A 25958-nucleotide genomic window follows, 5' to 3' on the forward strand; every position below is an offset into this window, starting at 1 on the left:
ATGTAGTCCCAATATTCAAAAAGGGTGACAGACAGGAGGCATTGAACTTCATGTCTGTGGTTATATTGAAGACGTCATAAAAAGAAAGGTGAACCGCCATGCAACTTCTGAAGAGTCAACTAGCACAACACTTGTACCCCCAATTAGACTGTTTTACAGGAACTTCTTTTTGATGGCTCATAAAACGGAGGAAAGGGTCTTGAAAGATATTATTGATATTAACGTTATCCCTACAGACAAAGATCAGAAAATACAATTGACAATACACTACAAAAACAAAAAAAACGGCCAACCTACTGATGAAAAACTCCCCAGACACCAAACAGAACGCCCAGAAGGAAACTAACGTCGTTTATGCCTTCACATGCTCGCTTGGGGACTGTAAGCCCCAAAGAACTCAGTATATTGGCAAGACAACAACGTCTCTTTCTTGGCGATTAACTATACACAAACAATAGGGCTCCATCAAGGAACATATAATCTCTTCTCACAACCAGATCATCACCAGAGAAATCTTAACAAGCAACACAGAAATCATCGATAAATACAGCGATAGCAGGAGACGCAACATCAGCGAGGCACTACACATCAAAAAGACAACAGCAGCAATCAACAGCCAATTAATTTCACAACTATATTCTACCCACTTCAAGACCCCGAACCAACATGGAAGCAGCATGAGGAAGTATGAGCCAATAGGCCTTCTGCAGTTACTTCCATTCATATATTTTTCATACCAATTTATACCCATTGATTTGTATTCTGTCATAGCTTTGTCACCTCACCCAAAACTTTTGTGCCATATCACCTCACCCAAAACGAGTATAAGTATGATGTATTTTATGTATAAACTAGTTTTTGAAAATTTAATAAGCATTACGAAACGCGTTCAGGCGTCAGACCAGAAATAAAGAATTAATTTTGGAGGGATAATTTTTCAATTACCCTCAACAGTGAAGAAAAACGTAAGAAATATTGAGAAGATTCGTGTTAGAATTATTAATCTTACCCTTTCGGTTATTTTCAATAAGATACATATACATATACATATATACATACATATACATACATATATACACACACATACATTTGTCTCTTTTACTCTGACACGATGAAATAGATGATAGAGAAACTAGTGGGCAATTAAGCACTTAACCACTGAAGATGATCAAGATGATTTTATAAGCTCAGGTTATATTGTTACATCACATACATACATTGTATAATTGATACATTACATGGTCAATCTAGGGTAGAAGTCCTAGCAATGGGTGAGTCCGGACCTTTGGGTGGGGACTTTCGGCCGTCCATTGGTGACTTGGGGCAGCCTCTCCCCCCGGTCCGTTACTTTTTTTTTGGCAGGGATATTCCTGCGCGGGCCCCAAGCCTCTGGCTGGCCCACTAAACCGGTGGAGGTAGTGATCTCGGATATTCTACATGTTGCTGTCGCTGACGTCTGTGGTGTGCAGTTTTTGATGATTAGCCGGGCACTTGTTAAGCTCAGGTCTGCGGCTGTTTACGGGGATTTAGTGGCCCGTTATGATGGTCGGTCGTTTCTGCTGCCTGGTGATGATGGTGCCGTCACCGTGTCTGATCGCAGCAGTTCCCTTATGTATGTTGCACTTCATAATGCGTCGTTCGAGTTCCCAAACAGCCTGTTACGACGATATTTTGGGAAATTTGGAGTTGTGGTTTCCAACAGGAAAAATGTCGTGTGTCCTGAAAAATGTCGTGTGTGACAACCCCCCCCCCCCCCCCCCCGTCTGGGGGGGGGGGGTTGTCACTGCGAGGGGTGATGTGGTGCCTGCAGGTGGCCGTTTGGAACTCGGTAAGGAGGCATTGGTACGGCCAATCCCCTGGTGCTCGTCCTCTATATGGGTGTCCCGCATGAAGTGGTTCGTCTATGGGAGCCGGTCGGCCGAGCGGACAGCACGCTGGACTTGTGATCCTGTGGTCCTGGGTTCGATCCCAGGCGCCGGCGAGAAACAATGGGCAGAGTTTCTTTCACCCTATGCTCCTGTTACCTAGCAGTCAAATAGGTACCTGGGTGTTAGTCAGCTGTCACGGGCTGCTTCCTGGGGGTGGAGGCCTGGTCGAGGACCGGGCCGCGGGGACACTAAAAAGCCCCGAAATCTCATCTCAAGATAACCTCAAGATGGTGTGCCTGATTTTATGCCGCGGCCTCGGGTGCCGCCAGCGGGCAACATTGACGAAGTTGTTCTGGTCATTTGGGAAGCGTACTGCTTTCGGTTTCTGAGGCAGGAATTTCCGCATCAAGTGTACTAAGTCGTCCCTTTTATTTCAGCAACATGTTTTGCAGTGTGTGTGTGCAATTACCTAAGTGTAATTACCTAAATGTAGTTACAGGATGAGAGCTACGCTCGTGGTGTCCCGTCTTCCCAGCACTCTTTGTCATATAACGCTTTGAAACTACTGACGGTCTTGGCCTCCACCACCTTCTCACCTAACTTGTTCCAACCGTCTACCACTCTGTTTGCGAAAGTGAATTTTCTTATATTTCTTCGGCATCTGTGTTTAGCTAGTTTAAAACTATGACCTCTTGTTCTTAAAGTTCCAGGTCTCAGGAAATCTTCCCTATCGATTTCATCAATTCCTGTTACTATTTTGTATGTAGTGATCATATCACCTCTTTTTCTTCTGTCTTCTAGTTTTAGCATATTTAATGCCTCTAACCTTTCCTCGTAGCTCTTGCCCTTCAGTTCTGGGAGCAACTTAGTAGCATGTCTTTGCACCTTTTCCAGTTTGTTGATGTGCTTCTTAAGATATGGGTACCACACAACCCCTGCATATTCTAGCTGTGGCCTAATGCGCGCGCGCGCGCGCGCGTGTGTGTGTGTGTGTGTGTGTGTGTGTGTGTGTGTGTGTGTGTGTGTGTGTGTGTGTGTGGTTATGTTTTCGTATTCCCGGTTCCTGTGCATTCAGATGCTTTGTTCCTGTGTGTGTGCATGTGTTGTTGTGTTTTGTCGTTCCCGGCTCCTGCGTGTGCCGGTGAAATTGTTCCTGTGTGTACTCACCTAGTTGTACTCACCTAGTTGTGCTTGTGGGGGTTGAGCTCTGGCTCTTTGCTCCCGCCTCTCAACCGTCAATCAACAGGTGTACAGGTTCCTGAGCCTAATGGGCTCTATCATATCTACACTTGAAACTGTGTATGGAGTCAGCCTCCACCACATCACTTCCTAATGCATTCCATTTGTCAACCACTCCGACACTAAAAAAGTTCTTTCTAATATCTCTGTGGCTCATTTGAGCACTCAGTTTCCACCTGTGTCCCCTAGTGCGTGTGCCCCTTGTGTTAAATAGCCTGTCTTTATCTACCCTATCAATTCCCTTGAGAATCTTGAATGTGGTGATCATGTCCCCCCTAACTCTTCTGTCTTCCAGCGAAGTGAGGTTTAATTCCCGTAGTCTCTCCTCGTAGCTCATACCTCTCAGCTCGGGTACTAGTCTGGTGGCAAATCTTTGAACCTTTTTGCAGTTTAGTCTTATCCTTGACTAGATATGGACTCCATGCTGGGGCTGCATACTCCAGGATTGGCCTGACATATGTGGTATACAAAGTTCTGAATGATTCTTTACACAAATTTCTGTATGCCGTTCGCATGTTGGCCAGCCTGGCATATGCCGCTGATGTTATCCTCTTGATATGTGCTGCAGGAGACAGGTCTGGCGTGATATCAACTCCCAAGTCGTTTTCTTTCTCTGACTCCTGAAGAATTTCCTCTCCCAAATGATACCTTGTATTTGGCCTCCTGGTCCCTACACCTATCTTCATTATATTACATTTGGTTGGGTTAAACTCTAACAACCACTTGTTCGACCATTCCTGCAGTTTGTCTAGGTCTTCTTGAAGCCTCAAACAGTCCTCTTCTGTCTTAATCCTTCTCATAATTTTGGCATCGTCCGCAAACATTGAGAGAAATGAATCTATACCCTCCGGGAGATCATTTATATATATCAGAAACAAGTGTGTGTGTGTGTGTTTGTGTGTATTCACCTAGTTGTGTTTGCGGGAGTTGAGCTTTGTTCTTTCGGCCCGCCTCTCAACTGTTAATCAACTGTTTACTAACTACTTTTTTTCCACCACACCACACACACACACACACACACTCCAGGAAGCAGCCCGTGACAGCTGACTAACTCCCAGGTACCTGTTGCTAGGTAACAGGGGCATTCCGGGTGAATGAAACTTTGCCCATTTGTTTCTGCCTGGTGCGGGAATCGAATCCGCGCCACAGAATTACGAGTCCTGTGCGCTAGCCACCAGGCTACAAGGGCCCCCTTAGTGTGTGTGTGTGTGTGTGTGTGTGTGTGTGTGTGTGTGTGTGTGTGTGTGTGTGTGTGTGTGTGTGTGTGTGTGTGCAACAGGAATCTGTACACCAGTTGATTGACAGTTGAGAGGCGGGACCAAAGAGCCAGAGCTCAACCCCCCCCCCCCCGGAAGCACAATAAGGTGAGTACACACACACACATACACAGTCACTGGCCAGTGCACACACATCATTCAAAAAAGTAGTTAAGACACCCCAAAACAATATATCGAAATATTAAATGCATACGACATATACATACACCCACAACTGTAGATTCCTTCACCATACACAAAAATAAAAGGTGTCATATGTACAATTGGTTAACACAGTTATGTCACAGTGTATCAAGTCACAACTGGTAATGGTTGATCATAACGGTGGGGGTGAGGGCAAGGAGCGAGGTGTGTGAGGAGTCAGGAGTGTGAGGGACAAGTGAGGCGTGTGAGTGACAAGTGAAGTGTGTGAGAGAGAGATAGGAGTGAAGTAAGTAAGTAATTATCAAAAGAAGGCACCAAAACGGGAAGGCTATGTAGCACCATCAAATACGCAAAATAATCAGAGGGCGCTAAATATCACCAAGGATGCCAATACGAGAACAAAAACGCATAAGGCGAACGATATCAAAAGTATCCGAGTCACCAAGAATTCTATTGAGGGACAGCTGACCGCGAGGGGCGGTCGGAAAGCAAGACACACGCTCGTCCTGGAAGTCAGGACATTCAAGAAGGACATGCACGACCGTAAGAGGGAGAATGCAACTAGGACAATAAGGAGCAGGGCGGCGCTCCGTCAAGTGACCATGGGTTAAGCGAGTATGGCCAATACCCAACCTCGCCAGAGCTGTTTCCCACCGCCGGTTACGGTGGAAGGAGGACGGCCACGAGGAAACACAACATTTAAGAGTATGTAGTTTGTTACCAGTAACAGACAACCAAGAAGCCTGCCAACGGGTGAGGACAGAGGAATGGATAACCGGGTAAAAGTCGGAATACGGAATACCTTTACGAGAGATGGGACAAGAGCAGACAGCTTCCTTGGCAGCAGCATCCGCACGCTCATTTAAAGACACACCAATATGGCTGGGAACCCAACAAAACTCAACCGACTTAAATTTACTGTGAACAAGAAACAGCCAATGCTGGATCTCGACAACTACTGAATGAACCGGATTAAAGGACCCAAGAGCCATGAGGGCACTACGGCACTTCCAACTACAAAGGAAGACTGACAACGAGAAAGCAGGAGACGAAGAGCATAGAGAATAGCATAAAGCTCCGCTGTAAAGATGCTAGTCTCCGGAGGTAAGCGACACATATAAGTGCGATCAGGAAAAACAACAGAGTAGCCAACACCGTCCGCAGACTTAGACCCATTGGTGAAGACAGAAACGGAGCGGGAGTGAGAAGAAAAGTGCTCAAGGAAAAGGCGTTTTAGAACCGTAGGAGGGGTAAAAGCTTTAGTGATATGGGTCAAGGATGTACAAAACCGCGGAAGAGGGACTCTCCACGAGGGCAAAGAAGGAACAACACGAGGAGAAACATTAGAAATACGAACGGAAAGAGAGTCCTGTAGGCGAGATAACCGGACAGAAATAGGGAGGCGGTGAAGAGGAACAGGAACCGCAGGAGGGGTAAAAGTTAAAGCACGACAGAGGTGAGAGGAAGGATGTTGCAAGGACCGTGCAAGATAGCGAAGACAGTAGCAATCACGGCGGTCTTGGAGAGACAGGAAGCCAGTGTCAACATACAGGCTAAGAACGGGAGTCGAACGAAAGGCACTAGAACTGAGGTGCAACCCAGTATGGTGCAAAGCATCAAGACGGCGAAGAGTAGAAGGAGAAGCAGACGAGTAAGCAGGGCAACCATAATCGAGCTTAGACAGGACTAGAGAGGAATGTAAAGCAAGGAGAGTGCGCCTATCTGCCCCCAAGAAGTATGGGACAAGACCCGAAGGATGGTAAGAGCCTTAGAGCACTCAACACGGAGGTAAGAGATATGGGGAGACCAAGACAAACGAGTGTCAAGGAATAACCCCAAAAACTTCGCGGAATCTTTGTACTCAAAGGGATGACCATAAAGTGACAAAGAGGGACGAAGAGCGACCCGTTTCCGCGTATAAGTCATGGCACAAGTCTTAGAAGTAGAGAACTTGAAGCCATGATCGGTGGCCCAAGACGACACGGCATCAATTGCAAGTTGAAGCCGGCGCTGAAGGAGAGGCGAATCATCACCCTGACAGCAAAGGGTAAGATCATCGACAGAGAGAGCGGAGAAGACACCTGAAGGAAGAGAGGAAAGAAGACCATTGAGGGCAACCAGAAAAAGAGTAGTGCTCAGAACACTACCCTGGGGTACACCTTCGTATTGCTGAAAAGAGGCAGAGAGAGCGGTACCAAGGCGCACCCGAAAGGAACGACGAGAGAGGAAGCTGCGGATAAAGAGAGGGAGATGACCACGAAGGCCAAAAGAATGAAGTTGAGATAGAATATGATACCGCAAAGTGGTGTCGTAAGCCTTTTCCAGGTCAAAAAGGACGACAACAACGGAGGTCTTTGCAGCAAAAGCAGTACGAATATAGACCTCCAAGTTCACCAGGACATCTGTCGTGCTGCGGCACTTGCGGAAACCAAATTGAGAAGGGGAGAGGAGGTGATGGTGTTCCAGGAACCACATCAGACGAACGTTAACCATACGTTCAAAGAGTTTGCAGACACAACTTGTGAGGGCAATAGGGCGAAAGTCCTTAGGGGAAGTACCCAGAGACCCCGGTTTGCGAACAGGGAGGACAACGGCACCGAGCCAGTCCTCAGGGACTGACGACGACTCCCAGATCCGATTATACAGACTCAGTAAATGCTGAGACGTGCATGGAGGGAGATGGCGAAGCATCTCATAATGAATACCATCGGAGCCCGCCGCCGTAGAACCGCAGAGGGCCGGGGCAGAACGAAGTTCAGAGAGAGAGAAGGGATCATTATAGGGAAGCTGAAGATGAGTGCAGAAATCTAAATGACGAGACTCAAGGACAGGTTTACGAAGAAGGAAAGATTGGGGAAGATGAAGACCAGAGCTAACAGAAGAAAAGTGGGAACCCAGTACGGAAGCGACCTGCAACGGGTCCGCCACAAGAGTATCATGGAGGTGAAGGACCGGTGAAACATCGGGAACGATGTTTCACCGAGCACAGTCCGCATTCCACCAGGGAACGCACTTCCGTGGACCCCGAGAGAAAGAGCGAGGAATAGAGGGGAGGGCAGCGTTGAAGACAGTTTCATGAAAAAGGAGGAGAACGTGAGAGAGAGGCAGAAGGGAGAGGTCAGAGAGAGCAGCACTGAGGGTAAATAGGGTCCAGTCCGCCTTAGCAAACTGCCACCTAGGGAAAGAGAGGGAAGGGCGAAAAGAGAAAAAGGAAACAAGGATGGGGAAATGATCACTTCCATGGAGGTCATCAAGAACCTGCCACGTGAAATCTAAGTAAAGAGAAGAAGAGCAGAGAGAAAGATCAAGACAAGAAAGGGTGCGAGTTCGAGAGTCTAAATGAGTGGGCTCACCAGAATTCAGAAGAGACAGGGAAGAAGAGAGGAGAAACGGCTCAAGAAGGCGACCCCGGGTATTCGTCAGAATGTCACCCCAAAGAGAATGACGACAATTGAAGTCACCCAGCAGGAGCACAGGCTTCGGCAAGGAGTCTAGGAGGTGTTTCAAATCAGGAAGAGAAAGCGGGACACTCGGGGGGTGATAAATGGAACAAACTGTGTACCATTTCCCCACAAAGATACTAGCAGCAGAACAATGGAGAGGCGAAGGAAAAAGGAAAGGAACAAAGGGAACATCAGTACGAATCAAGAGAGCAGAAGAATTAGAAGCCCCAGCAACGGCTGGTGGGGGGGGGGGGGAGAGAAAGGAGTAGCCACGAAAACGTCCAGGACGAGCACCAAGCATCGGCTCCTGGAGACAGACACAAAGGAGCAAAAACCGCGAAATCAGAAGTTGGAGTTCGAGGAAATTGGCGTAATAACCTCGAACGTTCCATTGAAGAATAGACATCGACGAGAAGAGAAAGGACAAAAACAGAGAACAAAGGAAGAAACAAAGGTGAAAGAGCAACAGAGCACGTTAAAGAATATCAGGGTCGGGATCAGGGTCAGCAAAGTCAGTGTTAGGGGGCATAGGTAGACTGAGCAAAGACGGAGGGAAGGAAGTGGGAGAACAGACCAGAGGTGGGTGGCCGAGGTCCGGAGGAGGAGACAACGGAGGGGAGCAGTCAAGCACAGCAGCAGGAAGAGGGGGGGGGGGGGGGGTAGAAAGAGGGGAGCGCACCTCAGCAAGGGCAGCAACCAAGAGGAAAGCGTGGGCTAAAGAAACCTTCAATAACAGGAACAGGGGGCGCAACCACCGAAATGGGAGGGGAAAGAGTGAGAGAGGCAGAAGTAGGGGCCGAGGAAGAAAGCGAAACCTTCTTACCCGCCGGGGAGGAGGAAGGAGACGAGCCAGGCTTACGCTTCTGACTTAAAGAGACAGGTGTCCCAGCAACCACGTACTGGGCAACGGATTCTAGTGTCTCAACAGAAGCTGAACGAGAGTACACATGACGGCCGTTTGGAGAGCGATGGACATCAGATCGACAGGCGGCGGGGAGAGTCAAGAGACGGAGGGGAAAGATGGGAAGGAGGAACGGAGGGAGACGAGGAAGAAAACACAGGAGACAAGACAGACCGGGTAGAAAGAAGGGGAACCCCAGACAGAGGACCAGGAGGTGGATCCTTCAGGAGAGAACCCAAAGGAACAGAGGAGGGGGCAGTGGGCATATCAGGGTCCAAGGCCCGGAAACGGTTGTGAGTCTGAGGAAGGCGGGAAGGACGAGGAGAGGAAGAGCGCAACACGCGAGCATAAGAGATATTAGCATAAGGCGGGAGCCGGCGAACCTGGCGCCTCGCCTCAGGAAAAGATAAACGCTCCCGGTGCTTCAAGTTGAGGACGGCTGCCTCAAGCTTGTAATGGACACACGCACGGGAGAAGGTAGGATGGGCCTCACCGCAGTTGAGGCAACGAGCCTGGGGAGAAGCGCACTCCGACTTAGAGTGACCTTCGCCACCACACAAAGGACAGAGAGAGACAGTCCCGGAGCAGCGGAGGGCACCATGCCCAAACCTCCAGCACTTGTTGCAGAGCCGAGGAGAAGGAATGTACTCCTGGACAGAGCACCTGGCACCAGCAAGAATGACAGAGGGTGGAAGGGTCCTACCATCAAAGGTAATCTTCACAACCCGGAGGGGTTGACGGCGACTACCACGAGGGGGACGAGTAAACGTGTCCACCTGGAGAATAGAATGGCCCTGGGCAGCGAGGATATGTCGAATATCGTCGTGGCAGTCGCGTAGGTCCCGAACACCGGTCGCAACATGGGGCGGGAGCAAAATAGTGCCAACACTGGCATTCAACTGAACGTTCTTCGAGAACCGAACGGGGGTCTCGCCAAGGCAGGATAAGGCAGCCAAGCGGGAAGCAGCATCCTGAGAAGGAGCAGCAACGACACGTGTACCGAGACGAGTGGGGTTGAAAGTAATGGAGGCATCCACGGAATCAATGAGATGTCGATGGAGGGAGAAATCGTCAGGAGGCGCAGAATCAAGAGGGAGGAGATCAAAATACTTGGCCCACGAAGCGGGACCAAACAAGGCTTGATAGGTAGCAGAACTGGAAGGAATCGAGCGAGGGCGGCCGTGACGAAGACGGCGGTGAGAACCCCCAGAGAGAGAGGGGTTAAAAGGCGCAGTAGTTACAACTAGAGAAGGAGCCACGCCAGGGGACGAGGTAGTCACCACTGGGGGCTTGGGGCTCGACCCAACCACAGAGGAGGGAGGGGAGCCAGAGGAAGGAGTCAGAGAGGCCAAAGGAGGAGCAAGGTCGGGGCCCAATGCAGCGGAGGCTACAGAGCCCGGTCTTCCAATACGGACCGACTCGGGGGCTTGGTCGCCCACCCCACGAGCCTGAGAAGGTAAACCAGAAGAAGCCGAAGCAGGGGTAATCATCTTGACGAAAGAAAGAATTCACTCACGAATGTGCCCCCACACCCACCATGGAGCCACAATTAGAGGCAGGACACCCAACAAGAAGCTATCGCCGATCTTGTCGGGGCCTCCTAGGGGTGCGTCGCGAGTATACGCCCCACAAACGCCACCTTTAAGAAACCGACAGTCCGTCGAGATCGGGTTCAGTGACGAAGTGGGGATTGACAATAAAAGGTTCCCCTCGCTCTCGACGTCGGGTACTGCAGTTCTACGGGTGCATGAGTATGCCTCCTCAAGCACCCGGGCGTCAAAATAGAAGAAGTCCAAGGGAAGAACCAGAACGAGCAAAAGGTCGGTAGGAAACGGCAAGCAGATAGGAGAAGAGGGGGGAGAAAAACGAAACAGAAGGAAAAGGAAAAGATGCCCAGCAGAATTGGAGAGGACGGCAGCAGGAGCACAAGGCTAGAAAAGGACAGAGGACTGTCCCAAGGAGCATCACACTCCGGCAGCCGCCCACTAAGCCCCCACACGGCGACAACGAGCTGAGCGGGGAGGGGGAACAGAAGGAAAAGGAAAAGATGCCCAGCAGAATTGGAGAGGACGGCAGCAGGAGCACAAGGCTAGAAAAGGACAGAGGACTGTCCCAAGGAGCATCACACACCGGCAGCCGCCCACTAAGCCCCCCTCACGGCAACAACGAGCTGAGCGGAGAGGGGGGGAGATAGGAGTGAAGTAGATGATATGCCGGCTTATATAGTGACATTTAGTGATATTGTTTGACATTTATGATATAGTTACATTTGGTTTTGGAAAATGTCATCGCCATGACTTCACCGACCACTGGATTTTACATCTAGTGGGGTCGGGAAATATTCTCGCTAAGGTGTCACTGTTTTTGGATGGAAATTTAGGTTGAATCCAGCCCATTTTCTGGTGCATTAATAATTATAGGCTTAGTTTAGTTAATTAAATATGCACCCCATACCCGTTTTGTGGGTGGTAATGGAAAAGGTTACAGAGGTACATAATGGGCCCAGGGACTGAACCTTACAATTCATTTAGCTAAGCAAGTTACAATCTTGATGAGCTAGTTGCAACATTCAATGCACATCGTCACATCAACAATGGGCTCGAGACCGACCACAACATCAGTTTATAAATTATGCGACTGGCATATGTGTGGAGAACTAGTGTCACAATTGCAACTCGTCCTCCGAAAATGGGGAGGTAAATGTAACAGCCCCATAAGTGCAATTATGTACTATGTATGACAGTCAGGAATTGTACTTATATTCACTTAGTATTTAACTGTAGTTAAATATATTGTGAATATTTGAGTTTACCTGAAAAGATAAATAGAAAACCATGACCTAACTTAACCGTCTTAGTTTTTAAAGATAAGCATTTTATTGCTTCTTGATTACAATTACTACTTAACCTATAGCTATATTGATATTATAGTTTTATACAACAAAACTGAAATATTTCAATAAATTGTAAAGTTACTCAGGATATTTCAAATTTTGTATAAAATCTTTATTGTTTAATAAAACTAAAAACGAAATTCCTAATATTTAAAACTTGTATAGCAAACGGATCATTAAAACTTCATCCTAAAATTCTGAGCGTCTTGACAGAAAATGAGGAGAATTAGTAGGGAGGTAAACGTCACAGCCCCATAAGTGCAATTATGTACTATGAATGACAGTCAGGAAATGTACCTATTACACTTAGTATTTAAATGTACTGTCTATTCTGAGGATGGGTTGATTTGTGAAATGTTTGTCCTGTACACCGCCCCCCATCCAGTGGGTAGGTTACAATCACTTAGTTACTACCTACAGTTAGCAAAATGGAGATATTTGGTCAAGACTTCTGGCAGCAGATAATCTTGAATTAAAATTAAAATAAGTCTCCGAATTCACGCATTTTTTCGCACTCCATCACACAGTGACGGAGGGTGTGCGACTAATTTTGTTGACACAGTTTACATTTGTTCAAGTCTACATCAGCAGATAATGAGAATTCCCAGAGATACTTGTAACTGAGTTTAAGCGGAACAGTAGTAACGTCTGCTGATTTTACTGGATGGTCCATAAATGTGTAGCTCCCCCTTGCATGCTAGTATGATCATAAATGAAATTACTGGTGTCGATTTCACTTTGCCTCAGATCTACAAGATTTTGTTTTAGTTCTTGGTGTAAGGCCCTCAAACGCATTTTTTGACAAGCCAAGGTTAGACTCAATTTCTCCTTAAAAGGCAGATTCCGTGGCGAACTCATCAGCTCTGTCGTGCATTTGGAGGACAACATGAGATGAAGTCCACATGAATTGGACTCTGTTACCATCATTAATAAATTTTTTGTATTTGTGTCTAGCTTCAGACACGAGCATGTTACAGTTATGTCTTCAAGAGTTGAAAGCGATTAAGGATAATAAAGAGTACCTTACAATTAAATTATCAGTTTGGAGACTTGTACACATTTCAGTGCAAGAAGCCAGGCAAATAGTGTCAGTGTCGGATGTTAGTTCTTGAACCCGCCTCTAGACTGTTACGGCCCTACTGGGATGCAACCGGGTTCTTCTCTGATGGTAGTAGAGATTGGGAATCCAGCCCCAAGTTAGTAGAGTCTTTCAAGGGGTGTGCAGTTAACGCAAGTTAAAACAATAGGGGAGGTACACAAATACTCCTGTTTTCTAATATATGTACATGCTCTTATATATATTCCTTTATTCCCTTTATATATATATATATATATAGATGTATATTCCCACCACCATATGTAAAAAGACACAGGAATTAGTACTACACAATTATATACAGTTTCGTCTTCCTCCGAAGACACTTGATACTCGGCGAGGCTCACTCTGGGTAGCCCTGGTTCCTTCTTCCATGGCCCACTATGAATCCATGATGACTACTACGAATCTACCCTAGCCACAGGCCAGCCAAATCACAGCAATCAAGCCTGTAGCTGGCAGGTACCGATCAGCCTCGCTGTTTAGGCCACTCCACGACTGATACTAGGGTTGCGAGCCCTAGGCAGGAGCCTCGTGTGACTCGCTGGTCACTCTCCTCATTCAGCACCACAGTGGGTAGTCTCTTCCACCAGCCAACCCCGGATAAGGCGATTCCCGACACTATCACTCCTCAGGCAGGCTATTATACTCTCAACAGAGTTCGTCCGGGGGTAGCTCACAGCTTCTACAAAGCAGACTGGTGAAGAGACCTTGGCTGCCTTGGGTAGACTGATCCATCGTCTAACACAGCAGTCCCAGGTCGACTCAGTAAGCAGACACGTCATCAGTACTGGCACCACTAGGAAACATCACTTACTAGCTTAGACACAAACGTCCACCTCTTCACTCCACAGATGGCGTTCACTGTCTAAGCGCCACCTCACCAGAGGTCAGCAGCGGCTACGTCACGAGCTGACTAGGACAGGAATCCAGCGCCTGTTGCCGGCATATCCTGTCACCACTAGATGGCGTTGTCCATGTTGTGGGGGTTTTCAGGAGCGGACTCACAGATGGCGTTGTCGTCACTGCTTCATGCTCCGACGATGGACTCGGGTCCGTAACATAGACGTTTATAGATGTATTTTCGTTACTATCAACGTAATATTCCTCAAATTTAAAACAGATGTATTTCGGACGTAGTAAACAAGATAATGTTAGTTACCGAGTGTGACGATATCACCACCTTCTGTGGCGTGAGGTGTGGTGATATCGATGCCATCTGTGGACTTGCTCTCCAACCCCAATTCATTTATGTGTGACAAGGACAACGCCATCTGTTGGCTGAGGTGTAGCAATGTCACTGCCATCTGGGGAATGCTCCTGATCATAACTCATTTAGGAGGTGGGTCCCTCTTAAGACACTGCCCCCTGGTGAGAAACGTGAAGATGTCAATGGTATCTATCGTGTACATCCGATCAAATTTTCTGTTCCCGTTGAAAGGTTGGCATCCCATGCTATCCTTTCTATCTGACTGACTTTTATGTCCACATAAGTGATGAGGAGGGTCTCCTGGGCTCTTGAAGACAGTTCACCAAATGCAGTCCAGATCTCCTGAATTGTCCCAGCGAGGATAAGTGGCTGCCGTCGGAAGAAGACAGTGTTTTGTCTGTGCAGTGTTACTAGTTGGACTGACGTACCCAGGATTGGCCCAGTGGATTGGCAACTAGTCGCCCAACTCCTGCTCCCCATCCCTCCACGTCTCTTCCCGTCCCTCCTTGTCTCTTCCCTATCAACCACACTCACTTTCTACCTCCACCACCTTAAACACGCCATCCCCTGCCTCCTTATGCCCCCCCCCCCCCCAGCTCCACCCACGAGTCCATATCTTTCTACTCACACCTTCCCTACTCTCCCCCCCCCCCCCACAACACCCCACTTCCTCCCAGTCTCATTGTCAGCTCGCACCAGCAAAACAGTTCATTCACCTATTTTCTTTCTATCTCTCCCTTATTTTCTGAATTATTTATCACAAGTATATAATTATGGGCATAACAAAGGGGATATTAATAGGGTATTAAAAGTATCAACACAAGACAGAACACAAAACAGTGGGTATAAATTGGATAAGATTTAGGAAACACATGGGTAAATACCGTAGTTTGGTAACAGGGTTGTTTATTTATGGAACCAATTACCATGTATCGTGGTGGAAGTGGGGTCCGTTGATTGTTTCAAACGTGAGTTGGACAGGAATATGAGTGGGATTGGGTGGTTATGAATAGAAGCTGCCTCGTATCGGCCACTAAGCCTTCTGCAGTTACCTTTATTCTTATGTTCTTAAGTAATAATAAATATATTGATAATAATAATAATAATTTATTCAATGTGCTCTCTTGGTATTGTCACTCAGAGGTCTAGTGGGCAGAAATATTACAAACATGTTCTTACATGTTCTCTCTAATATTGTCACACATTCTCTATGTTCTTCATACGTTCTCCACGTTCTTAAATGTTATTCACATTCTCTGTACATGATCTTGGCTGTTCTCTGCACATCTTGTTACATGTTTTCTATGCTCTCTGCTTGTTCTCTGTGTTCTTTGCATGTTCTCTGCACATCTTGGTATATGTTCTCTATGACATATTTGTGTGCTCTCTCCATGTTCTCCGAAATGTTCTTGCATGTTCTCCAAATGTTCTAACATGTTCTCTGCATATCTTGGTACAAGTTCTTACATGTTTTCCATTATTTATGTTCTCACCCAACTTCAATTCATGTTCTCTATGTTCTTCGAACATTCTCCACATGTTCTCAGCATGTACTCTGTATGTTCTCTTTATATTATTGATGTACTCTGTAAGTTCAATTCATGTTCTCTGCATGTTCAATGTTGTCAGAAATTTCCGACCCCAAAACTACTAACACCCGATAAAGCTAGTTAAAATCGTTGTATCAGGGGAATTAACTTCATTAACCATATTAATTTCCTGTTAGGAAACGTCTAGAAATCCATTAGAAAACGTATTGGAGGATTACGTCAGCCACCAGGGAGCCGGTCGGCCGAGCGGACAGCACGCTGGACTTGTGATCCTGTGGTCCCGGGTTCGATCCCGGGCGTCGGCGAGAAACAATGGGCAGAGTTTCTTTCACCCTATGCCCCTGTTACCTAGCAGTAAAATAGGTACCTGGGTGTTAGTCAGCTGTCACGGGCTGCTTCCTGGGGGTGGAGGCCTGGTCGAGGACCGGGCCGCAGGGACACTAAAAAGCCCCGAAATCATCTCAAGATAACCATCGAAGCAGCGTTACTATTAATCTTCCCGTATTGTTAATATTTCCGGTCTATTATTTCTTTACACCAGAAAAACTTTATTTTAAACTGGAATTAACTAATGCCTAGAAAGAATTAAACTGATCTTCCACCCTGAGGTAAAATTCCACCACCGTGGTTAGTTATTTCACTGCTGGTGGAATAGTCACGCCACGAATTTAGCACATATCAAACATGCTTTAAACCCCACAAACTTCCAGTTCAGCGTTTGGAACAGTAAAAAACTGTTTTCTGGATTTAGAATTAACTAATTAAGGCATAAATAACGCCTATCTATTTGCGTTAATGAACGAGTTAAAGTTAGTAGCGTGACTATTATTGTGACTACACCTCGATAAGGGAAGGAAGACGCCAATGCGCAAATAGAGCTGGTGTTAGTCTTGATCACGAAGGAAGCAAATTAGTAGCGACGGATATTTACGTCATCCTTGGTCTAACGTTCCAATGCTGCCACAACCTTCAGACTATAAAGCAAACGGTATCCAGTTGGTTATATAAACTCGGTAATTGATGTGTGGCCGTATTTTGATTCATTTGAGTAGGTGATCAGCTATGACACATGTACATAAAAAAATCCATCGTGAGCAAATGTAGTTAGGAAATTATCACTACTGACTTGAAATTAGCTGAGAGGATATTTACTTTACTGTAGTTAGTGTAAAATTTTGGCACAATGGAAGTGATCAGCTGGGAGCCAGAGACTATCAACTTTCCGTGACACACGCACCAGATGCCAGCTATGAGACGCTTATTTTCACTGACCCTCCTGACGTTCTCCTGATGATTTACGTTGAAACCTTCTAGTCAGCTAAGGCCATTGAATTAATGCACTAGTTTCAGTAGTTAGTAAACTATCTCTGTAATATTTCCTTATTAATTATAATTATTGATTATAATTACCAGTTAATGACCCCCCCCCCCCAAGATATGTGAACAGGGTAATCCCCCAGCAGAAGTTAAGAATAAATAATAGTCCACTTTCTTTAACACAGTCCGTTTTAATATTATCAGTTAAATAAATAAATTTCCCGGCTGGAAAATTCCCCACATATTTTATGGTTATCTTTGAACTGGATAGTCAAAATTAGACTATCCATAAATAAACCAGTGCACCAAATTTAGCACATACTGGTACATACCAAAAAATAAGAAAATTTGGTCCGTATGAACCAGGATTGCCAGAAATTAAGCTATTTTTAAATTAAATTATAAATTATAGCAGCAAGTAGCCTACCATAATTTCCTAGCCTAACTTGCCCCACCTCAATTAATAATTAATAGGAGGTTGTGGCAAGAAGGCCAAACACAATCTGTATATATTCACATATATAAAACAAAAGAAAATCAAACAAAATATTTCACCATTCCATTTCTCCACCTTATTGTATTGTAATAAATTTCTCGCAACCCTTAGATGTGGGTAGGACAATTTTAGGCGAGAGCTGAACTAAACAATGCTCAACCGAGCCTAATTTATTTATTTGTGCTAACCCATCAAGGGTAGGATTATCGTTTAGCTAGTGTTGTACAACTTAGTAAATGTGTTGTACAGCTAGTGAATGTACAACTTAGCCAACATTTAATCTATTGTGCAGACCCGAAATAGGGTGGGAATTATTAACTACACGAATTGTATTTTTTATATATTTGCCATTCTTACATTATTTCTATTATATTTCATCTTTGAGTGTTACAAGGTATCACTACTCCATCCTTAGGCGATAATGAAGAGCTATCCCGAGGAACTTCCTGTAGTGATACTGTGTACCACTCAAATCTTTCATATTTAACTTTGTATGCCAACCTCTACACTAGGTAGGATAACATAGCCTAGGAGCTGAAATTTAGTCACTAGGCTATTACCACAATACTTGCTCCACATATATATGAGTAGCCAAGCTATATAAGTATTAGCAACACAAGCCCTATAAGGCTTAAACAAGCACCCAGCATAGCTACAGCCGAAAAGATGAAATGGGCCCCCCTAACAGGTCTCAAAGGTCAATTGACCAGATGAATCAACAAATGTCATGATATGTCTCAACATTCTCCAGTTGATTAGTATGAACTGGAAGGCTATTTTTAAGCAGCTACAAATAAGTTTGAACAAATCAAAGGTCAAATGGAAAAGTATTTGTCTGAATTTGCAAAAACTCAATTAAAAGATGCTGAACTAAACAATGTCATGATTGTTCTAGAACAGTACGAAGATGACATAAAGACAAGATTGCAACCTTTCGTCAAATTAATCACCCAGAATAAGATAACCACAGCATCTCCCAGTATTACTCAACCAGAAGATAAACCGCCTTCAATCAGTTTACCCACATTCTCTGTAATGAAGGATGAAAGTTGGGACAACTTCTGGAAATAATTTGTTTACTAAGTGGAGTCTGAATCCACTGTTCCTAAACAGTGGATTCCATTCCAGGCGCATGGGCGCCTGACAGCTGGGTGGACAGTGCTTCGGATTCAAAGTCCTGAGGTTCCGGGTTCGATCCCCCAGTGGAGGCAGAGACACATAGGCAAAATGTTTCTTTCACCCTGATGCCCCTGTTACCTAGCAGTAAATAGGTACCTGGGAGTTAGACATCTGCTACGGGCTGCTTCCTGGGGGTGTGTAACAAAAAGGAGGCCTGGTCAAGGACCGGGCCATGGGGATGTTAAGCCCTGAAATCATCTCAAGATAACCTCTTAAAACTACCAAATTTACCTACTTACAGGGTCAACTAAAGGGAGAAGCTTTAAAAGGTAATCTCCAATTTAACTTGAACAAATGATAGCTATGATCTCGCAGTCCAGCTTCTTAGGAGTAATTATGCTGACACAGAGAGAGCTGATATAAACTTAGTCCAAAAACTTTTGTACATACCATTTACAGATGATTCTTCTGACTCACTTCAAACTTTTACATTAGAGCTTGAGTCCTTAATTAAAGAACTTAGCCTTAAGGTTATCCTAAATGGTGCCGAATGGTTAACCAAGATTATTATAAGATACAAATTGCCCAGTGAAACACTGGACAAGTTGTGTGCCTTACATAATAAAACATCTCGGACCTTAACAGAGATCACTGAAGGTTTACACTCTGTTGTAGAGACAATGAACAAATAATGAAGGCAAGACAACCCCAAGATCTTAAATCAACGTCTACAACCAACCAACGTCTACTACAACCACAGAGTACAACAAGTACTTCAATAAACATAAGCCTGAAACATCCACTTCCACCCCAAGGTGGAAGAATGGCAGTGTAGGTACATACACAGAAAGTCCTTCCAAACCTGTAGTCACTGTAACACCCAAGGTTGTGGTTCCTAAGACTACTATGGGATGGAGAGAGACTGTTCTGTCAAGGAGAACATTCACTATATCAATGCCAAACATACCCTGATTGTATGTCTAGAATAAAGCATCTTAAAGAGCTGCAGAAATGCATTAGATTCTTAAAACCACATGGCCCCAGTTACCTGTGAAACACTACTACTCACATTTAACAGGTGCAATAAGGGTCCACACCACACGGTACTGTGTAGGGACACTAGACCTAGGTTGCCCAAACCCCAGGTGGAACAAGAAACTTCTACCACCGTGCAATACTGTAAAGTACGACAGGAAATAAATATACTTACCACCAAAGCTGATAACAGTGCAACATTAACTACTGCTCAATTGCTCCTAACAAATAAAAGATTCAAGATTACTACCTGCTGTCTATTTGATCAAGGGTCACAGAAAACGTTTATCACAGAGAATGTAGCAAACACCTTAAGACTCAAATCCTCACATAAAGTAAAACTGAACATCTCAGGGTTCCTGACAAACACAGGGCCCTAAGAATATAAGGTAGCAAGAACTCTGGTATGCCTAGGAGGCTATGCCCGCCCTGTGCAGGATATAGTGGCAGAAAAGATCCCATCTGACCTATATGTTCATGGTCTAGGGAACACAGCCAAACTCCTTCAGAGTTAGGGAGTAGAGTTAGCTGACTATAAGATCATGTCTGATCGCCTCACCGACATCAGTATGCTTGTGGGTGCAGACTATTATTACATATTCATTACTGGTTGCATTAAACAACAGGGAATGAACCTGTTACTGTCTGCAGGAGGAAAATTGCTCACTGGCCCAGTAGTGTGTCAGAGACACTTCACACAGGTGGACAGCAAACAAGTTAATCCTGTAATGGTTGCGTGACTAGGCCTAGAGTAGTCACGTCTTAAGTTCGGAGACACATGTTTAATGATGAGCTTGATCCCCCTGTACATAAATTATGGATTTAGCCACCTTAGGCATTGTCCCTGAACAACCCAGTCCTGATGTTACCTGGACCTACATACAGTATTTAGATTCAGTTATTTATTAGGAAAATCAGTACTGGGTCAGATTACCATGAAAGTTGAACCATCAACAACTTCCTGTGAACCATTTCATGACAGTAGGTCAATTAAAATCTCAGGTAGCACGCTTAAATAAGCTGTACGATAAATTAAAACTGTACCATGAATTAATACAACAACAACTTGACAACAAGTTTATAGAGATTGTCAAAAACGACAACACTAAGGTGGGACACTTTTTGCCCCATCACGTTGTACTGAAGAATTCAGTTACCACACCTATAAGAATTGTGTTTAACTGTTGTGTTAAGGCCAAGGCAAATAGTGTCTTATTTAATGACTGCCTTCAAACTGACCTGAGTCTGACACAAAGACTTTATGATGTGCTGTTACAGTTCTGCATAGAGACTTACGCCTACACGGCCGACATTGGTAAAGCATTCCTTAAGGTAGGTCTCCAGGAGGAAGACCGAAATTACACAAAAGTTTCTCTGGGTGAAGGATCCTAGTGATCCACATAGTGAAATAGTCACTTACAGATTTGCCTCAATTTAGTTTGGAGCCACTTCTCCATTTCTGCTTCAAGCAACCTAAGATATGCACTTGAAGAAGTCCCGTAATACACACAAGATTGAAATTAGCAAGAATCTGTATGTGTATAATTTCCAGGGGACCACCAGTGATGAAAATAAGCTCATAGAGATTTACCACGAAGCTAATCACGAGTTGTTAGAAGCGAATATGCCTCTACAGTCGTTAGCTGCTAATAATCCTCAGTTAATAGAAACTGAATTCTCTGGATACAAAGTACCCCAAAGGTTAAAGGCACTTGGTGTTGATTGGGACACCATTTATAATGGTTTCCAACCATTAAGTCGTTGGAGACGAATACAACCTGTCTAACAATGAGGAAACTGTTAACACTAGTCAGCAAACCATTTGACCCTTTGAGACTAGTAAACCCCATTTTAATAAAGGGCCAGCTCCACGTGCAGGAATGCTGGCAAAACAAATTAAGTTGAGATGATCCATTGCCCAATGCTTTGCAATCTATCTAAGTATCTAATATACTGATCTAAGTATCCTAAGCAACCTTAAGTTCCCATGAAATAATATAAACCCTGATCAACCTGTCAAACTGCATGTGTTCTGTGATACCTCGGGAAAGGCGTATGGCACTGTAGCACATCAAGTTACCAATGAGCAGGCCACACTGCTCACATCTAAAGCTAGAGTTGCACCATTATAGAAACGGTCATTGCCACAAAATGGAATTAACAGTTTTACTGATAAGAGTTCGATTGGCTTATTATCTGACCAAGACACAAAAGTAGTCTCCACTTAACTGAAACAGTGGTGTAGTCAAATAATGATGCAGTCTTGCAATGGGTAAGAAATAATAATAATAACAAAACTCCCTATGTGAATAATCATGTTAGGGAAATTAGAGAATTGTCAGCGGGGTACAAGCTAAGAGACGTGCCCACCAAGGAAATCCAGCTGACTACCTTTCTAAAAGGATTAACATAAGGCAATTAGCCAAAGTCGAGATGTGGTTCAATGGACCTCAGTGACTGATCAGTGACCAGTGGTCTAAACAAGTCATCGTGACGAGTGTCACTGTTCCCACTGAGACACCAGAAACACCTCGGACCTTCGCTATTGACCCCAGTCGGTACTCTAGATTAGGCACACTACTAGGGGTAATGCAAATAGTATTTGATTTTCTCAATATAATAGGAATCAAGTACCAATTCCCTAGTCCACTAAAATATTGGGTCAAACAAGCCCAGACTGAAATTTATAAGAGAGATTATGAAAACCTCCCTGACAAACTGGTGAAAACTTTGGGTCTCTGGTTTGACTCAGATAACTACAATATCTTACGGTGTGTAGGACGTCTACAACATGCAGATGTAAACTTAGATGTGAAAATTCTCATGCTTCTCCTTCGTTACCACATCATCAGTAAACTAATTGCATTACATGAACACAGGTATGGTACTTTTCATGGTAGAGTGCTGGACACTCTCCATGATTTAAGACAACAATTCTGGCTTCCTCAGGAATGTCAGACTGTTAAGTCTATAATTAAATATTGTGTAAACTGCCGGACGTATGACACTCTGGTGTCCTTACCCAGGACCTCCACCACTCCCTAGAGAACGAGTTGTCTACCTTCGTCCCTTTGAGACCACTGGGGTGGATTACACAGAGGCACTTACCCTTACAGACACACAGGATAAGGTTCCGGTGAAGGCCTACATTTATCTTTTTACTTGTGCCACCATGAAAGGTGTTCACCTAGAAGTGACGCCCGATATGAGTGCAGAACCATTTTTACAAGCCTTTCGCAGGTTTGCAGCCTGTAGGTCCTGCCCCAAGTTGAGGATTTTCGACAATGCGTCCAACTTTGTGACTGGGGAGGCATGTCTGTGTGAAATATGGAGTCACCCAGAGATACAGACATCGTTGAAAAAAAGGCATTGCCACTGGAATATTATACGTCCGAGAGCACAGTGGCATGGTGGGTTCTACGAACACATGATAGACATTGTAAAGCGTTGTCTAAGGAAAGCCTTACACCGTCAAAAAATTAACTTGCAAGGACTCCAAGTCGTTATCACGAAAATAGAAGCTCGGGTCAACAACCGACCACCAACCTACCGCTCTGATATCTCACAATGAGAATCACTAAGTCCATCCTATCTCATACATGTGGGGTCTTCTTAGCCCTCTAGTGCCCCGAGAAGACAAGGAGCCTGAAGACCCCTCATATGTCAGAGGGAGTGACTTAATACAGAGTTACAAACATCTTTCAAGGGTGATAGGTCACTGGAATGGCGTGTGGACTCGAGAGTTGAGACAATTGAATCAATGCACTACCATTGAATGTAGTGCATTGATTCATAATGCATAATCACTACCGTAATTACCATTGAATGACCCCGCCAATATATGTGTACAGGGTAAACCCCTCCCCCCCCAGCAGAAGTTAAGAATAAATAATACAGTCCACTTTCTTTAATACAGTCCATTTTAATATAATCATTTAAATAAATAAATTTACCTGCTGGAAAATTCCCCACAACTGTGTTCTTTGCTTCCTTCAAAGAAAAACAACACAGGAGTTGCTAAAACAGGAATTTCCTTAAGTACTTTCGTATATTAATACATCTTCAGAAGGAATGAATGAAGTGGTTTTTGTTCAGTCTGTTCTTTAGTATTAGATTTCTAAGGTTAGAGTTAAATTCAGTCACATCAGTGTTAGGAATCCTGTAGACTGCTCCCACAGTTAGGACAGCATCGCTACACTTGACTCTTACATGTTCTCTGTATTTCTTTAAACCAAATGTACAATTGTTTCAATTACATCTTTATGCAGTAACTAGTCCATTGTTATGTATTATCAACAACATTAGTGTTTCTCACCAATTTAATTATTTATTTATTTACAATTTATTTATTCCTTCCCAAATTTATCTGTTTTATTATTTTATTTACTTACACATTTTATTTAATTACAAATTATATTTACATTTAAATTTTATTTACTTACAAATTTTTATATACAAATCACTTACTCATTTACATAATTTTTAACATAACTGTGTCAATATATTTCTCTTTATCAACTTAATAGAGTTGATAAAGAGAATCACTGTTCTTACTATTATTGTTCATATACAAAAAACTTAGCTTTATACTAATAAATTTACTAGATATTCTTTTCTACAAATTAGTTATATATTTATTTCAAATTATTTATTTAGTTATCTACATTTTCTTTATTTATTTATTACAAAAATTATTATTTATTTTATTTTAAACAATTATTTATTTACTTTTTTAAACAATTATTTATTTACTTTTCTGGGGGGAGCCCCGTCGGCTCCCCGGAGCTATCCCAGGCTGATATGCTAATGTCAGACTTTGGCATCAGTCATGTGTATGGAGTTCTTAGGCCTACCGGGGACCACAGCCAGAACCGGGCCCCCTCAGAGAGGCAAGGGGAGCAATGGCCTATAGAAGCCCCCGTGTGGTTGGAAGCATTCTATGTCTGCCATCGACCGGAACAGGCACCCAGAAAGGTAAGCGCCTCAAAACAAACCCCTATTCTGGTTAAAATTGCTACCAAAAACCGAACTAGTGGATAGAACTCCCCAACCGAAAACAAGCAAACTAGTGTGACGTCACACACCGCCGCGCCGCTGTCTGCGCAGCTCCCCCCTCCCCGGGAGGGGGAAGGGGGGAGCCCCAGAACCCCCGCGCCGGCTACCCACACCTCAGTTCTTGAGGCTGATGCTATAGGCGATGGTCGTGTGCTCTGGCTCCGGTGTCGCTACTGCACTGTGCTTTGCGTGTGGTGTTGGTTTTGTGGGTGCAAGAGCCAGGAGTTATCTTCAGTACTCGGGCTGCATGCGCCTAGGGCTGCCTTCCCTAGGTGCCCTGTAAGTACTGCCCTTGGGGCTTGGGGCCACCTTCCACAGGCTCCTCGGGGTCTGCCTCTGGTCCGTTTTACCTTTCGGTTTTTCGGCCGCCTGTTGGGCTCTTGGGTGTTCTGTTCTCCCTTGTTACCGGCAGGTAAGAGGCAGTTTGCACTGGTAGGGGCGCAGGGTGCTGCTCAGCTTGTATTTCCCGACATCGCGGCCGGCTCTGTTCCTTGGGGTTCGCTGTCCTCTTGCGAGGTTTTGTTTTTCTTTTTGTTTTTGCCTGGTGGGGGGGGGGGGGGGGTTCTGTCATTTTATTCAGTTTGTTTTTGCCCTTCTCCAAGGTGGCGCCCCCTGCTAGGTCCCCGTGAGTGTACACGTCCCTGGGGTTCAGCTTTAGAAGTTTGCTTGGTAGTTTTGGGTGCCAGTTTGCAGCACCATGCCTGGGACTACCTGAGCGCGAGTCCTCTTAAAGTAAACGCTCAGGACCCTGGGAATCCCCTAGGGGACGCGTGGGTCCGATGGATGTAACCCCGGAGTCCCCACTCACTGTGTGTGAGTTTGAGGGTTGCTCGGTCCCCTTGTCTCAGGGTGACCCTCATTGTTTTTGCCTCTGCCACGCTGCCTGTTGGGTCGGTGATACTTTCGACCCTGAGTCCTGTGAGTGTTGCTGCTTGCTTGTGACTCAATTTACCCAATCCTCTGATGATTCTATTCGGGTACAGGCGGCGCGTGCATTGCAGTCTAGGTTTCGTCTGTAGCAACGCGCTCGGTTGGTTGCTTCCTCGGATGCCCCGGGGCTGCCCCGCTTTGCTTTTCGAGACCCGGACTTGGGGGTGGGGGTCGCTTCGATCCTGGTTCAGTCTGCACCTCCTCGTCCTTCCCTTCTGTTCGTTCTGGTCCCCCGCCCCTGCTTCCGGCCCCGAAGCGTCTGAGGGTTTCGGGGTCGGAGCAGGGGTTACTTGATCTCGAGACTCGGGCAGCTTCAGGGGGTGCCCTTTCCGGGGGGGCGGCAGAGGCATTCGAGTCTTGTCTCCCGGCCGAAGCTTCAGGCTCT

The 25958-nt window shown here is 45.2% G+C and overlaps 1 protein-coding gene across 1 annotated transcript in view; it reads right to left on the bottom strand.

Moving 5' to 3' along the window:
- Positions 1-15464, bottom strand: part of LOC138354707 (dipeptidase 1-like) — a 184276-nt gene extending 168812 nt beyond the window's left edge. The window contains exon 1 of the mRNA XM_069309129.1: positions 15367-15464. Within this exon, the coding sequence (XP_069165230.1) occupies positions 15367-15464 (98 nt within the window). The remainder of the gene's footprint in view (positions 1-15366) is intronic.
- Positions 15465-25958: the final 10494 nt, after the last annotated feature.

Source organism: Procambarus clarkii, chromosome 6, assembly GCF_040958095.1.
Source record: "Procambarus clarkii isolate CNS0578487 chromosome 6, FALCON_Pclarkii_2.0, whole genome shotgun sequence".
Classification (NCBI taxonomy): domain Eukaryota; kingdom Metazoa; phylum Arthropoda; class Malacostraca; order Decapoda; family Cambaridae; genus Procambarus; species Procambarus clarkii.